The 16,428-nt window shown below is 42.5% G+C and overlaps 1 protein-coding gene across 4 annotated transcripts in view; it reads right to left on the reverse strand.

Moving 5' to 3' along the window:
• Window positions 1-657: 657 nt before the first annotated feature.
• LOC135548465 (platelet-activating factor acetylhydrolase IB subunit alpha2-like) overlaps window positions 658-16,428 on the reverse strand; it is a 57,338-nt gene continuing 41,567 nt past the window's right edge. For all 4 annotated transcript variants that reach the window (XM_064978088.1, XM_064978089.1, XM_064978090.1 and 1 more), the window contains one exon: window positions 658-2,842. In XM_064978088.1, the coding sequence (XP_064834160.1) occupies window positions 2,564-2,842 (279 nt within the window). In that variant the 3' untranslated portion in view covers window positions 658-2,563. The remainder of the gene's footprint in view (window positions 2,843-16,428) is intronic.

The raw sequence follows: 16,428 nt of genomic DNA on the forward strand, positions 1-16,428 counted from the left end.
CGGACCGTTTGTGGAATTCCCGAGAGAGTAACGGTCAATGTGATTGGATGTTAATTATTTGACTAGGCTACCTGTATTTGACATTGTGTCACTAGACGGTTTAATTTAATTTTTGCCAGTGAAACGAGGCTACTCCGGTGAGAAAAAAAGAAAAATCACCCAAAATGTATAGCCCGGTTGGAAAATCTAAATGGACTGTTTGAATGTGAATCACATTTTAATTTGGCATACCCCAGTTTGGGAATAGCCGCTCGAGAGGTTAAGTTAGTAATGCAGTGACTGAATCGCAGATAGGCTAGCTAATCACAAACCTTGATGATAAAATAACTATTCACACTTACACCTTAAAATCAAGTGAAATGAAGCAACACCACAAATTATGTACATTCATGGTCTTTTATTGGAACACTTAAGCATGTGAGAATGTAGCGTAGTTTGCACCAAATACAGATGCTCGCTATCGTTAATTATCTTACAAACACTACCACATCCGCAATACAAGGCCATCTATCCAAGCTTCACATATATGTATTATATACAAATGGGTCACTTCTAAACAGTCATACAACCAACCATAAGTGACACATACTGTACACACTTCTCACCCAAGCCAGTGTTGAAGGTTCACACACACACACACACACACACACACACACACACACACACACACACACACACACACACACACACACACACACACACACACACACAGCACAAGAAGAATATGTGTAGAGCTTAAAGGACAATTTAGCTTTTTACAACCAAATCATTTAAAAAAAAATGTATATGGCATGTCCAGACACTTGGTGATTTCACTTGTTTTTGAGAAACTTACCCCAACCAGCGATTCATTTTCGTTATCCTCGATGTGCAGTACGGAGGCTCCGAAACACCCAAATACATCCTTTTAAAAAGAGAAAAGCTCTCAGTATAGTGATGCAGGTCTTTAGATGTTGTACACATGAAACAGACAACCCGAGTGATATCTCTCCGCCCATTCTAGCAGCAGGCTACATAGACAATGGAACAGCTGGATAGGGGCATGACGGCTTGAGTCGCACAAAATTAAATATAAAGTTGCGCATAAAGTTCAAAAGACCTGCATCACGAATCACTATACTGAGAGTGTTTCCATTTATAAAAGGACGTATTTGGGTGTTTTTGGAGCATTTGTTCAGAGCCCCAGTACTGCACAACGAGGACGAGGAAATGATGGCTGGGGTAAGTTTCTCAAAAACAAGTGAAATCACACAAAATAAAAACAAAAAGTGTTTGAACCCTTCTATAAATTTGCCATTGACATCAAAACAGAGATTTGGTTGTAAAAAAAGAAGCTACATTTCCTTAAAGACAGTAGCTAGTAACATGAGAGCAAGAGGACCTCAGAAACCACTTCAGTTCAACTGCACCAGGAAGAGACAAAACAGGATTGTGACCCGTGGTTGGGTTTTAGTGTGGTAGTAGACTATTGAATCTATGTAATTCCATGTCAGTAGCTTTATCATGATGCAACTGTTTAAGACGTCCTGCGACAATGTCATATGTTAGGAGGCAGGTGGTAGTGTGGACAGGGATGGATCGGAGTTCTGTATACTACACACAACGAGACAAAATAGGGACAGAATGAAGAGTAGGCGAGAGACCGAGTAAGCAGGTATTGGAGTCTGTAGGAGAGTGTAGTGTCCTATGTATAAGAAAGGGAGAGAAAGCCAATGTGTGTGTGTGTGTGGCAGAAGGCAGGTATGGGAGGATAGCTGGACTTCACCGTTTTGTGTGTCAAGGCACAGAATGAGGGAGGGAGGAGAGAAGATTACAGTTGGTACTCAGATGGCGGTTTAGAGCTTTTAAAGGGCTGTTGGTTTAGACTAGGGCATATGGAGCCAACTCAAACAGATTTCTGAGAGGGAATATATAGGAGTGTTTATTACTGTGCTGTTAAGCTGTGCCCAAGTAGGAAGCTAATTTACATAACAATTGGCAAAGCTGACATTTTTAAAGTCTAATACAGTGTCTGTGTGTGTGTCTCTCTTCTCTCAGAGTCTATGAATGTTTGCCATTAGCCTCTCTATACAGCTTGTGCAGGTGTCGGATCGCTCTCTATCCTCTGTTGCTGCTACAGCGTGTATGATGTCTCTGGAATTATTGTTGTTGCTCTCTCTTTCACTTCTCCACACCGTCAACTATGTCTCCATGCACACATGCACATGAACCCATGCACTCCCCCTCCTCTCCTGCAGTTCCAGTTCCACTCAAATGAGTGCCCAATCTCTCTGCTTGGCCCAGCAAGTGACATCTTGATCTGACCCCATCTCAATAGACAGGAGCATGCCTCACCCCTAACTACTCCCCCCCCATTCCCTGTAGAGGTAGAAGTTGCCACAGATCTTGCCCATAACAACAGACCTAGGACCAAATCAGATCTAGGATATATCTATGAACAGATCAGATCTAGGACCAGATCCTGGATTAGTGGTTTTAGGCAAATTCCAGCTACACCCCAGCAGAGTGAATGAGTGAGGCATGCCCCTGGCTGTGTGGGTGTGTGGCCCCTGGGCCGTGGCTCTCAGACCAGCGAGGCCCTCTTCTCCTCAGGCGTCTCCTCCAGTATCTGTAGCAGCAGGTCAATGAGGGGCTTGGCGATAGCCCGGTAGCCCGCCGCTGTCAGGTGCAGGAAGTCAAACATGTCCCTGGTGGAGATGGTCTCGTCAGAGTGCACGAAGCCCGCCCCCACATCCAGGAACTGGGTATGGCCCAGCCGTGGCAGCCAGGAACGCAGGAAGCTGTTCACCGCCATGTTCTTCTCCCGCAGCGGGTTGGGCCACTCGCCCCGTGCCAACAGACCCTGAAACGGACAGACAGCAGAGGTTGGTTACTACTGGGAGCTCAGGACACATCTGTAAATGCATGCATCCTCATATACATATCAGACCTGGGTTCAAATACATGTGTATTTGAGTAACTGGTATTTTTTAAAGAATTTTACTTGAGAAAATGTATTTGAATTCCATCATTCTGAAGTTGTATTAGGATATTGCATTTAAAAAAATCTATATTTTTGAAATCATTGAATTAATAAATTTAACTTTTTCATTATTTGAAACTGAATTGAATAAATATTGCATTCAATTTTAAAATTCAAAATAAATGTCATTCAATATTTAAATATTCTGTTTCAATATGGTATATATGGCATTCATTGTCCATGTATGAAGATAACAAACTATCATTTCAAGTTGATCAAAGTGTAATATATTCAACTTCTCAGATGCATTCAGATCAGTGTTAATTTTGGCACTTTTTAAAAATTTAGATTTAGTCTAGGCATAGTCATTTTGACTAAAATATCATTAAGTCTTAGTCACATTTTTACCATTTGAATAAGGATTTAGTCTAGCTATTGTCAAAATTAGGAAAACTGTGGGACATTTTAGTCAACTAAATACCCTGTCATTTTAGTCACATTATGTTTGTATTGCCTCAATAACCTATAGCAAACATTTTTATTTTTATTTAACCTATATTTAACTAGACAAGTCAGTTAAAAAAAACGTAAGGATCGGCGTTCCGTCAATGGGACAGTTGTAAATCGTTCAGCGCGTTATGTCAAGATCGCAGATTTTAGAGTAACAACAAATGTCGGTAAATATAAGCGTCTTATATCGGCTGAAAGCTTAAATTCTTGTTAATATAACTACACTGTCCAATTTACAGTAGCTATTACTGCGAAAAAATGCCATGCTATTGCTCCTAACAACAAAATTGTTTTTTTTTCACCGCGATAGGTTTGATTATTTCACCTCTGAAGGTGAAATGTGTACTTTCATTCTGAAAATCTTGCTCTGATTTATCGTCCAAAGGGTCCCAGAGATAACACGAAGTGTTGTTTTGTTAGATAAAATCCTTTTTCATATTCTAAAAAGGTCCATATATCATGCACGATCGATTTTGTATTTCCACTCGTTCAATTTGCAAAAAAAGGAATCTGTGAAAATCTAACCCTAAATGTTGTTTCAACCAGTCAAATCACGTTCGTATGTATTCCTCAGAGATCCTAGAAGGTAACCAGACTTCACTATTTCATTAGGGTGTAGTATATCCTACAGAACACCATATTTGGTCAGAGAGCGACGCCTTCATGGCACACCGATGACACGGGCAGCCATCACTTGAACGACTGTATCTTTTTCAAATAAGCAACAATCGGGGTCAAACAAAGCTAGGTAGATAGCCAATGAGCTGGGCTTTACGGGAGTATGCGGAAACCATGTATATGTCGTAAAATGTAGCTTCTAACCTTGTACGATAGCATGCCTTTTCATTTTGGACAAAAATTATAAGGATATTCAGAGAGTTATGAAGTTATGAAAACTGGTGGTTTTGAAAATGTTGAACTTATAATATGGCTACTAATACATGGAAAGCCAAAGTCCAAGTATACAGATGTGAAGATATTCTTGCAGAAAAAATGGAATATGAATGCAAATGTCTCCTTCACGATTTGCCCAAATGTACCTGGGGACTTCCCACTAAAAGGCTTCAGGATCAGTCATACTCCAAGTTATCCATCTGAAACTTTGCACATACACTGCTGCCATCTTGTGGACACTATCGGAATTACAACCAGAGTGATGGCTATAACTATAACCTTTCGCTTGCATTTCAACGATGGTGGTACAAAAACACTGGTTGGTTTTTTCTTTTACCAGATCTATTGTGTTATATTCTCCTACATTCAATTCACATTTCCACAAACTACAAAGTGTTTCCTTTCAAACGGTACGAAGAATATGCATATGCTTGCTTCAGGGCCTGAGCAGTTAGATTTGGGTATGTCATTTAGGCGCAAATTCAAAGAATAAACGATTTTTAAGAACAAATTCTTATTTACAATGACGGCCCACCCCGGCCAAACCCTAACCCGGACAACGCTGGGCCAATTGTGCGTAACCCATTGGGACTCCCAATCATGGCCGGTTGTGATACAGCTTGGAATCGAACCAGGGTCTGTGGTGACGCACCTTGCACTGAGATGCAGTGCCTTAGACTGATGCGCCACTTGGGAGCTCAAAGAGGCAGATGCTCCTTCATTGTCTCTGAGTCAATTTGCAAGTCCCATATAATGTGATAACGATGAGTTGAAATCCACTTAGCCTATTGTTTTTTTGGCACATTAATTTATTTTCTTTTGCTGTTTCATATGTAGCCACGTAGTGGTGGTGCATAGGCTTACGCTTCAGCTCCACTATAAGTGTTGCTTTGCCAACAGTGTGTTAATGTGGCTTTCTACCTGCAAAACAGAGCAAATTGTAAACTAAATGATGCTCTAATTACTTGTTGCTTTTGTTTTGTTTACATTGTAAACATAGTCAACGTAGCTAGCTAGAGTTTCTGCTAGCTTGAAGATTCCTTATTTCAACCAATTCTTGAGCTTGGACGTTGAACATGATGCAACGGGGGCAGCATCTTTCATTGATTTCAAAGGAAGCATACCCTCAACGGCTGATGTCCGATGGCAACGCCGGATGATTGATGGTTGTAGGGTAGCAGGGCCGTTACTGTGCTTTGATTGACAAACTGCAAGCTTCACTAGTTTATAAAAGATGTTGAATTGACTGAATAAAGTTGATCTCATATAGCCTTGCCATTGAGAAATCATTTAACGTAGTTATATATCCATGGTATCGCATTGGGACAAGTAAACTAAAGACCTTGATTATATTTTAAGAACACTGCTCAAAAAATAAAGGGAACACTAAAATAACACATCCTAGATCTGAATGAATGAAATATTCTTATTAAATACTTTTTTCTTTACATAGTTGAATGTGCTGACAAAATCACACAAAAATTATCAATGGAAATCAAATTTATCCACCCACGGAGGTCTGGATTTGGAGTCACACTCAAAATTAAAGTGGAAAACCACACTACAGGCTGATCCAACTTTGATGTAATGTCCTTAAAACAAGTCCAAATGAGGCTCAGTAGTGTGTGTGTGGCCTCCACGTGCCTGTATGACCTCCCTACAACACCTGGGCATGCTCCTGATGAGGTGGCGGATGGTCTCCTGAGGGATCTCCTCCCAGACCTGGACTAAAGCATCCGCCAACTCCTGGACAGTCTGTGGTGCAACGTGGCGTTGGTGGATGGAGCAAGACATGATGTCCCAGATGTGCTCAAATTGGATTCAGGTCTGGGGAACGAGTGGGCCAGTCCATAGCATCAATGCCTTCCTCTTGCAGGAACTGCTGACACACTCCAGCCACATGAGGTCTAGCATTGTCATGCATTAGGAGGAACCCAGGGCCAACCGCACCAGCATATGGTCTCACAAGGGGTCTGAGGATCTCATCTCGGTACCTAATGGCAGTCAGGCTACCTCTGGCCCCCCCAAAGAAATGCCACCCCACACCATGACTGACCCACCGCCAACCCGGTCATGCTGGAGGATGTTGCAGGCAGCAGAACGTTCCCCACGGCGTCTCCAGACTGTCACATCTGTCACATGTGCTCAGTGTGAACCTGCTTTCATCTGTGGAGAGCACAGGGCGCCAGTGGCGAATTTGCCAATCTTGGTGTTCTCTGGCATCCCAAACGTCCTGCTCGGTGTTGGGCTGTAAGCACAACCCCCACCTGTGGACATTGGGCCCTCATACCACCCTCATGGAGTCTGTTTCTGACATTTGTGGCCTGCTGGAGGTCATTTTGCAGGGCTCTGGCAGTGATCCTTCTGCTCCTCCTTGCACAAAGGCGGAGGTAGCGGTCCTGCTGCTGGGTTGTTGCCCTCCTACGGCCTCCTCCACGTCTCCTGATGTACTGGCCTGTCTCCTGGTAGCGCCTCCATGCTCTGGACACTACGCTGACAGACACAGCAAACCTTCTTGCCACAGCTCGCATTGATGTGCCATCCTGGATGAGCTGCACTACCTGAGCCACTTGTGTGGGTTGTAGACTCCGTCTCATGCTACCACTAGAGTGAAACCACAGCCAGCATTCAAAAGTGACCAAAACATCAGCCAGGAAGCATAGGAACTGAGAAGTGGTCTGTGGTCACCACCTGCAGAACCACTCCTTTATTGGGAGTGTCTTGCTAATTGCCTATAATTTCCACCTGTTGTCTATTCCATTTGCACAACAGCATGTGAAATTTATTGTCAATCAGTGTTGCTTCCTAAGTTGACAGTTTGATTTCACAGAAGTGTGATTGACTTGGAGTTACATGGTGTTGTTTAAGTGATCCCTTTATTTTTTTGAGCAGTGTATTTAGTCCATTGACATGACTGTCAGGCAAGTCCTAAAGTGAGTGACTCGTCAGTAGCCTACTGAGCTATACTCACAAAACCATCATGGGACTCGCATCTGAAGTCTGTAACGCTGATGTGCCAACATCTCTCTGTAGCGTCCAAATGGTTTGGGCTACACACTAATATGACTCTCACGGACACGATTGTATTCTTTGTTTTACTCTACGACACCCACAAGTGTCACAGGACTCGTCTGAAGGTAACCCGGTACCTGGACGAAAAGTGTATGTAAGTGAATCGAGCATTTCCACGTCAAGGTAGATGCGTAATTCCACTATAAAATAAATCTCATATCTCAGATATAAACTCAGCAAAAAAAGGAAATGTCCCCTTTTCAGGACGCTGTCTTTGAAAGATAATTCGTAGAAATCCAAATACAGTGCCTTGCGAAAGTATTCGGCCCCCTTGAACTTTGCGACCTTTTGCCACATTTCAGGCTTCAAACATAAAGATATAAAACTGTATTTTTTTGTGAAGAATCAACAACAAGTGGGACACAATCATGAAGTGGAACAACATTTATTGGATATTTCAAACTTTTTTAACAAATCAAAAACGGAAAAATTGGGCGTCCAAAATTATTCAGCCCCCTTATTGCTTCGATGACAGCTGTAAGTCGCTTGGGGTATGTCTCTATCAGTTTTGCACATCGAGAGACTGAAATTTTTTCCCATTCCTCCTTGCAAAACAGCTCGAGCTCAGTGAGGTTGGATGGAGAGCATTTGTGAACAGCAGTTTTCAGTTCTTTCCACAGATTCTCGATTGGATTCAGGTCTGGACTATGACTTGGCCATTCTAACACCTGGATATGTTTATTTTTGAACCATTCCATTGTAGATTTTGCTTTATGTTTTGGATCATTGTCTTGTTGGAAGACAAATCTCCGTCCCAGTCTCAGGTCTTTTGCAGACTCCATCAGGTTCCATCTGGTCCTGTATTTGGCTCCATCCATCTTCCCATCAATTTTAACCATCTTCCCTGTCCCTGCTGAAGAAAAGCAGGCCCAAACCATGATGCTGCCACCACCATGTATGACAGTGGGGATGGTGTGTTCAGGGTGATGAGCTGTGTTGCTTTTACGCCAAACATAACGTTTTGCATTGTTGCCAAAAAATTCAATTTTGGTTTCATCTGACCAGAGCACCTTCTTCCACATGTTTGGTGTGTCTCCCAGGTGGCTTGTGGCAAACTTTAAACAACACTTTTTATGGATATCTTTAAGAAATGGCTTTCTTCTTGCCACTCTTCCATAAAGGCCAGATTTGTGCAACATACGACTGATTGTTGTCCCATGGACAGAGTCTCCCACCTCAGCTGTAGACCTCTGCAGTTCATCCAGAGTGATCATGGGCCTCTTGGCTGCATCTCTGATCAGTCTTCTCCTTGTATGAGCTGAAAGTTTAGAGGGACGGCCAGGTCTTGGTAGATTTGCAGTGGTCTGATACTCCTTCCTTTTCAATATTATCGCTTGCACAGTGCTCCTTGGGATGTTTAAAGCTTGGGAAATATTTTTGTATCCAAATCCGGCTTTAAACTTCTTCACAACAGTATCTCGAACCTGCCTGGTGTGTTCCTTGTTCTTCATGATGCTCTCTGCGCTTTTAACGGACCTCTGAGACTATCACAGTGCAGGTGCATTTATACGGAGACTTAAATACAATCCACCTGTGTGTAATCATCATCATTAATCATTTAGGTCAACATTGGATCATTCAGAGATCCTCACTGAACTTCTGGAGAGAGTTTGCTGCACTGAAAGTAAAGGGGCTGAATAATTTTGCACGCCCAATTTTTCAGTTTTTGATTTGTTAAAAAAGTTTGAAATATCCAATAAATGTCGTTCCACTTCATGATTGTGTCCCACTTGTTGTTGATTCTTCACAAAAAAATACAGTTTTATATCTTTATGTTTGAAGCCTGAAATGTGGCAAAAGGTCGCAAAGTTCAAGGGGGCCGAATACTTCCGCAAGGCACTGTAACTTCACAGATCTTCATTGTAAAGGACTTGTTCAATGAACCATAAACAATTAATGAACATGCACCTGTGGAACGGTTGTTAAGACACTAACAGCTTGCAGACGTTAGGCAATTAAGGTCACAGTTATGAAAACTTAGGACACTAAAAGAAGCCTTTATACTGACTCTGAAAAATACCAAAAGAAAGATGCACAGGGTCCCTGCTCATCTGCGTGAACGTGGTTTAGGCATGCTGCAAGGAGGCATGGGGATTGCAGATGTGGCCAGGGCAATAAATTGCAATGTCCGTACTGTGAGATGCCTAAGACAGCGCTACAGGGAGACAAGACGGACAGCTGATCACGTGTAACAACACCTGCACAGGATCAGTACATCCGAACATCACACCTGCGGGACAGGTACAGGATGGCAACAAAAACTGCCCGAGTTACACCAGGAACGTACAATTCCTCCATCAGTGCTCAGACTATCCGCAATAGGCTGAGAGAGGACTGAGGGCTTGTAGGCCTGTTGTACAATTCATCCATCAGTGATCAGACTGTCCGCAATAGGCTGAGAGAGGACTGAGGGCTTGTAGGCCTGTTGTAAAGGCAGGTCCTCACCAGACATCACGGTCACTGGACCAGACAGGACTGGCAAAAAGTTGCGGTTTTGTCTCACCAGGGGTGATGGTCGGATTTGCATTCATCGTCGAAGGAATGAGCGTTACACCGAGGCCAGTAGTCTGGAGTGGGATCGATTTGGAGGTGGAGGGTCCATCATGGTCTGGGGCGGTGTGTCACAGCATCATCGGATTGAGCTTGTTGTCATTGCAGGCAATCTCAACGCTATGCTTTACAGGGAAGACATCCTCCTCCCTCATGTGGGGAAGACATGACCCTCCAGCATGACATTGCCACCAGCCATACTGCTCGTTCTGTGCGTGATTTCCTGCAAGACAGGAATGTCAGTGTTCTGCCATGACCAGGTAAGAGCCCGCATCTCAATTGATCCCATTGAGCACCGTCTGGGATCTGTTGGATTGGAGGGTGAGGGCTAAGGCCATTCCCCCAGAAATATCCGGGAACTTGCAGGTGCCTTGGTGGAAGAGTGGGGTAACATCTCACAGCAAGAACTGGCAAATCTGGTGCAGTCCATGAGGAGATGCACTGCAGTACTTAATGCAGCTGGTGGCCAAACCAGATACTGCTGTTACTTTTGATTTTGACCCCCCCCCCCATTGTTCAGGGACACATTATTCAATTTCTGTTAGTCATAAGTCTGTGGAACTTGTTCAGTTTATGTCTCAGTTGATGAATCATATTATGTTCATACAAATATTTACACATGTTAAGTTTGATGAAAATAGACGCAGTTGACAGTGAGTACGTTTAGGAGTTGAGGAGACACTTCAAAACATACTTCCTTATGATTTATTTTTAACTCTTTTTCCATGTACGCTACCGGTCAAAAGTTGAGTCACTTAGACATGTCCTTGTTTTTGAAAGATTTTTTTTGTCCATTAAAATAACATCAAATTGATCAAAAATACAGTGTAGGCATTGTTAATGTCGTAAATTACTATTGTAGCTGGAAACAACTGATTTTTAAAATGGAATATCTACATAGGCGCACAGATGCCCATCATCTTCAACCATCACTCCCGTGTTCCAATGACATGTTGTGTTAGCTAATCCAAGTTGATAATTTTAAAGTTGATAATTTTAAAATGCTAATTGATCATTAGAAAACCCTTTTGCAATTATGTTAACACAACTGAAAACTGTTGTGCTTCTTTGGACTAGTTGAGTATCTGGAGCATCAGCATTTGTGGGTTCGTTTACAGGCTCAAAATGGCCAGAAACAAAGGACTTTCTCCTGAAACTCGTCGGTCTATTCTTGTTCTGAGATATTAAGGCTATTCCATGAGAGAAATTGCCATGAAACTGAAGATCTCGTACAACGCTGTGTACTACTGCCTTCATAGAACAGCGCAAACTGCCTCTAACCAGAATAGAAATAGGAGTGTCTACAGTAGTTTGAGAAACACGACGCCTCACAAGTCCTCAACTGGCAGCTTCATTAAATCGTACCCGCAAAACACTAGTCTCAACGTCAACAGTAAAGAGGCGACTCCGGGATGCTGGCTTCTGATGAGTGTGTTATAAATAGTTATCATGTGCCTGTTAATTTACCTCCCTGCAATGGCTGTTAGTTCCAATGTTGAAACTACTGGTTTTGTCAATAGCTTTGACGACAGTTATCTTTTGATTGCTGACCTAAATTTCACAAATAGTTCTGTTAGCTACAATAGGGAGACTACTATTAGCCCTTCCGATACTATCAACAGGCTTGTATCTAGCTATCATACTGCATGTGCTCACAAGCATAGAGGTGTTGAATATGGCCATATTGTGCCCATTTCCTTGAAATCTTCTGTGAGGTCTGAAACAACAAATCCAACATGTAATGATCTGACTTGTATTGATAAACCACTGGAATACAAAGACAGTAAGAGTTAGAAAATATGCACTTAAACATACATAGCCTATTGTCTAAAATAGAAGAAATTAAGATCTGGGCCTTTTACAAAAATCCAGAAAAAATAGAAAGAAATGGATTCTGAGATTGCTATTGATGGTTACAGAGTATTTATGGCAGATAGGAAGAGTACAGGGGGCAGTGTAGACATATGTAAAATATCACCTTTCTGTTCAATGTTAAAATCTGTCACCATCCCAAAGCAATTAGAATTTTTGGCCTTAAGTCTCCAATTAGGAAGTAACTCTACAATAACAATCATGGGAGTTTACCGCCCACCATCTGCTAAGAAATGTGGGCTAATAGAACTCACTGACTTAATAGCCTCCTTTTCAGCCTCTGAAGTGTTAATCGTTGGGACTTTGCCTGTGGAAACCTTGAGTCTGATTGTTTAAAGGATTTTTGTGTTAAATTAAATCTGACCCAGTTAATTAATAAGCCCATGCTTCCAAATCTGATGGACCCTACAAAATCAACCTTGATTCACCACATATTTACAAATACCCCAGAAAAATATGTTGTAAGAGGGGTGTTTTCCTTAGATATAAGTGACCATTGTCCTAGTGTATGTATCAGGGATGTGCGAATTCCTAGATCCAAACCATGTTTTATCAGAAAGAGGAATTTTAAACATTTCAATGAACAGGCCTTTTTACATGATCTTCAATGTAGTGACTGACATTGACTGTATCTCATCTATTCATGATCCAGAGCTGGCTCTAAAAAAATTCTCAAATGTCTTCAATATTTGGGTTGGCAGGTAACCTAGTGGTTAGAGTCCTGGGCGTGTAACTGAAAGAAAGGTTGCTGGATTGAATCCCCGAGCTGACAAGGTAAATCTGTTGTGCTGCCCCTGAACAAGGCAGTTAGCCCACTGTTCCCCGTTAGGCCGTCATTGTAAATAAGAATTTGTTCTTAACTGACTTGCCTAAATACATAAAGGTTCAATAAAAATGTTGTCGATGAGCATATTCCCTTAAACACTGGAGCTAGACAAAGTTATACATTCGTAATAGAGATGCTGTCTGGGCTAAAACTAGCTATACGGACTCAAACCCAGATTGGCAATCATTTAGGAGATTGAGAAATCTGTGTAAAACTAGTTAGAAAAGCTAAATCTGATTATTTTGTTAACGCACTGATTGTGCAGGGAATCTGGTCCTGGAAAAGCATTAATTTCTGAAGGGTTGTAGATCTTCTCTTCTCTTCTCTTCTCCCACCAAATTAATCTCTCAAATCAAATCAAATGTTATGTCACATGCGCCAAATACAACAGGTAGACCTTAAATGTTAAATGCTTACTAACAAACCCATAACCAACAATGCAGTTAAGAAGAATAAGAGTTAAGAAAATATTTACGATATAAACCAAACGTTTTTAAAAAGTTACACAAGAAAATAACGAGGCTATATATACAGGGGGTACAGGTACTGCGTCAATGTGCAGGGGTACAGGTTAGTCGAGGTAATTGAGGTAATATGTACATGTACAGTATCAGTCAAAAGTTTGTACACTTACTCATTCAAGGATTTTTCTTTATTTTTACTGTTTTCTACATTGTAGAATAATAGTGAAGACATCAAAACTATGAAATAACACATATGGAATCATGTAGTAACCAAAAAATTGTTAAATCAAAATACATTTTATATTTTTGATGACAGCTTTGCACACTCTTGGCATTCTCTCAACCAACTTCACCTGGAATGCTTTTCCAACAGTCTTGAAGGAGTTCCCACATATGCTGACCACTTGTTGGCTGCTTTTCCTTCACTCTGCGGTCCAACTTATCCCAAACCATCTCAATTGGGTTGAGATCGGGTGACTGTGGAGGCCAGGTCATCTGATGCAGAACTCCATCACTTCCTTCTTGGTCAAATATCCCTTACACAGCCTGGAGGTGTGTTGAAAAACAAATGATAGTGGGACTAAGCGCAAACCAGATGGATAGGTTATTGCTGCAGAATGCTGTGGTAGCCTTGAATACTAAATAAATCACTGACTTCCGGCGCCGACAGAGATGGCAGGAAACCTAGGAAACTATGCAGTATTTTGTTTTTTTACGTGTTATTTCTTAGATTGGTACCCCAGGTAATCTTAGGTTTTATTACATACAGTCGAGAGGAACTACTGGATATAAGAGCAAAGTCAACTCACCATCATTACGACCAGGAATACGACTTTCCCGAAGCGGATCCTCTGTTTTGCCCACCACCCAGGACAATGGATCGGATCCCAGCTGGCGAACCAAAACAATGACGCCGTAAAAGGGGCAGACGAAGCGATCTTCTGGTCAGGCTCCGGATACGGGCACATCGCGCACCGCTCCCGAGCATACTACTCGCCAAAGTCTAGTCTCTTGACAACAAGATTGATGAAATCTGAGCATGGGTAGCATTCCAGAGAGACATAAGAGACTGTAACGTTCTTTGCTTCACAGAAACATGGCTCACTCGAGACACGCTATCGGAGTCGGTACAGCCACCTGGTTTCTTCACGAATCACGCCGACAGAAACAAGCATCTTTCTGGTAAGAAGAGGAGCGGGGGGTATGCCTTATGATTAACGAGACGTGGTGTGATCTTAAAAACATACAGGAACTCAAGTCCTTCTGTTCACCTGACTTATAATTCCTCACAATCAAATGTTGACCTCATTATCTATCAAGAGAATTCTCTTTGATTATAATTACAGCCGCATATATTCCCCCCACAAGCAGACACATCGATGGCCCTGAACAAACTTTATTTGACTCTATGTAAACTGGAAACCACATATCCTGAGGCTGCATTCATTGTAGCTGGGGATTTTAACAAGGCTAATCTGAAAACAAGACTCTAAATTCTATCAGCATATCAACTGTGCTAGCAAGGCTGGTAAAACCCTGGATCATTGTTATTCTAACTTCCGCAACGCATACAGTGGGGAGAACAAGTATTTGATACACTGCCAATTTTGCAGGTTTTCCTACTTACAAAGCATGTAAACTCAATCATCAAATTTGCGGACGACACTACAGTGGTAGGCTTGATTACCAACAACGACGAGACGGCCTACAGGGAGGAGGCGAGGGCCCTCGGAGTGTGGTGTCAGGAAAATAACCTCACACTCAACAAAACAAAGGAGATGATCGTGGACTTCAGGAAACAGCAGAGAGAGCACCCCGCCCTATCCACATTGACGGGACAGTAGTGGAGAGGGTTTTAAAGTTCCTTGGGGTACACATCACAGACAAACTGAATTGGTCCACCCACACAGACAGCATGGTGAAGAAGGCGCAGCAGCGCCTCTTCAACCTCAGGAGGCTGAAGAAATTCGGCTTGTCACCAAAAGCACTCACAAACTTTTACAGATGCACAATCGAGAGCATCCTGTCGGGCTGTATCACCGCCTGGTACGGCAACTGCTCCGCCCACAACGTACGGCTTTCCAGAGGGTAGTGAGGTCTGCACAACGCAACACCGGGGGCAAACTACCTGCCCTCCAGGACACCTAAACCACCCGATGTCACAGGAAGGCCATAAAGATCATCAAGGACAACAACCACTTGAGCCACTGCCTGTTCACCCCGCTATCATCCAGAAGGCGAGGTCAGTACAGGTGCATCAAAGCAGGGACAGAGAGACTGAAAAACAGCTTCCATCTCAAGGCCATCAGACTATTAAACAGCCACCACTAACATTGACTGGCTGCTGCCAACATACTGACTCAACTCCAGACACTTTAATAATGGAAAAATGGATGTAAAAAATGTATCACTAGCCACTTTAAACAATGCCACTTAATATAATATTTACATACCCTACATTACTCATCTCGTATGTATATACTGTACTCGATACCATCTACTGCATCTTGCCTATGACGTTCTGTACCATCACTCATTCATATACAGTGGGGAGAACAAGTATTTGATACACTGCCAATTTTTTATTTAAGAAGCCCTCCTGTTCTCCACTCATTACCTGTATTAACTGCACCTGTTTGTACTCATTACCTGTATAAAAGACACCTGTCCACACACTCAAACAGACTCCAACCTCCACAATGGCCAAGAACAGAGAGCTGTGTAAAAAGGGCATACAATTGTAGACCTGCACAAGGCTGGGATGGGCTACAGGACAATAGGCAAGCAGCTTGGTGAAAAGACAACAAATGTTGGCGCAATTATTAGAAAATGGGAGAAGTTCAAGATTGACAGTCAATCACCCTCGGTCTGGGGCTCCAGGCAAGATCTCACCTCGTGGGGCATCAATGATCATGAGGAAGGTGAGGGATCAGCCCAGAACTACACGGTAGGACCTGGTCAATGACCTGAAGAGAGCTAGGACCACAGTCTCAAAGAAAACCATTAGTAACACACTACGCCATCATGTATAAAAATCCTGCAGCGCACCCAAGGTCCCCTTGCTCAAGCCAGCGCATGTCTAGGCCCGTCTGAAGTTTGCCAATGACCATCTGGATGATCCAGAGGAGGAATGGGAGAAGGTCATGTAGTCTGATGAGAGAAAAATAGAGCTTTTTGGTCTAAACTCCACTCGCCGTGTTTTGAGGAAGAAGAAGAATGAGTACAACCCCAAGAATACCATCCCAACTGTGAAGCATGGAAGTGGAAACATCATTCTT

The sequence above is a fragment of the Oncorhynchus masou genome, chromosome 11, assembly GCF_036934945.1.
Source record: "Oncorhynchus masou masou isolate Uvic2021 chromosome 11, UVic_Omas_1.1, whole genome shotgun sequence".
In the NCBI taxonomy this organism is placed as follows: domain Eukaryota; kingdom Metazoa; phylum Chordata; class Actinopteri; order Salmoniformes; family Salmonidae; genus Oncorhynchus; species Oncorhynchus masou.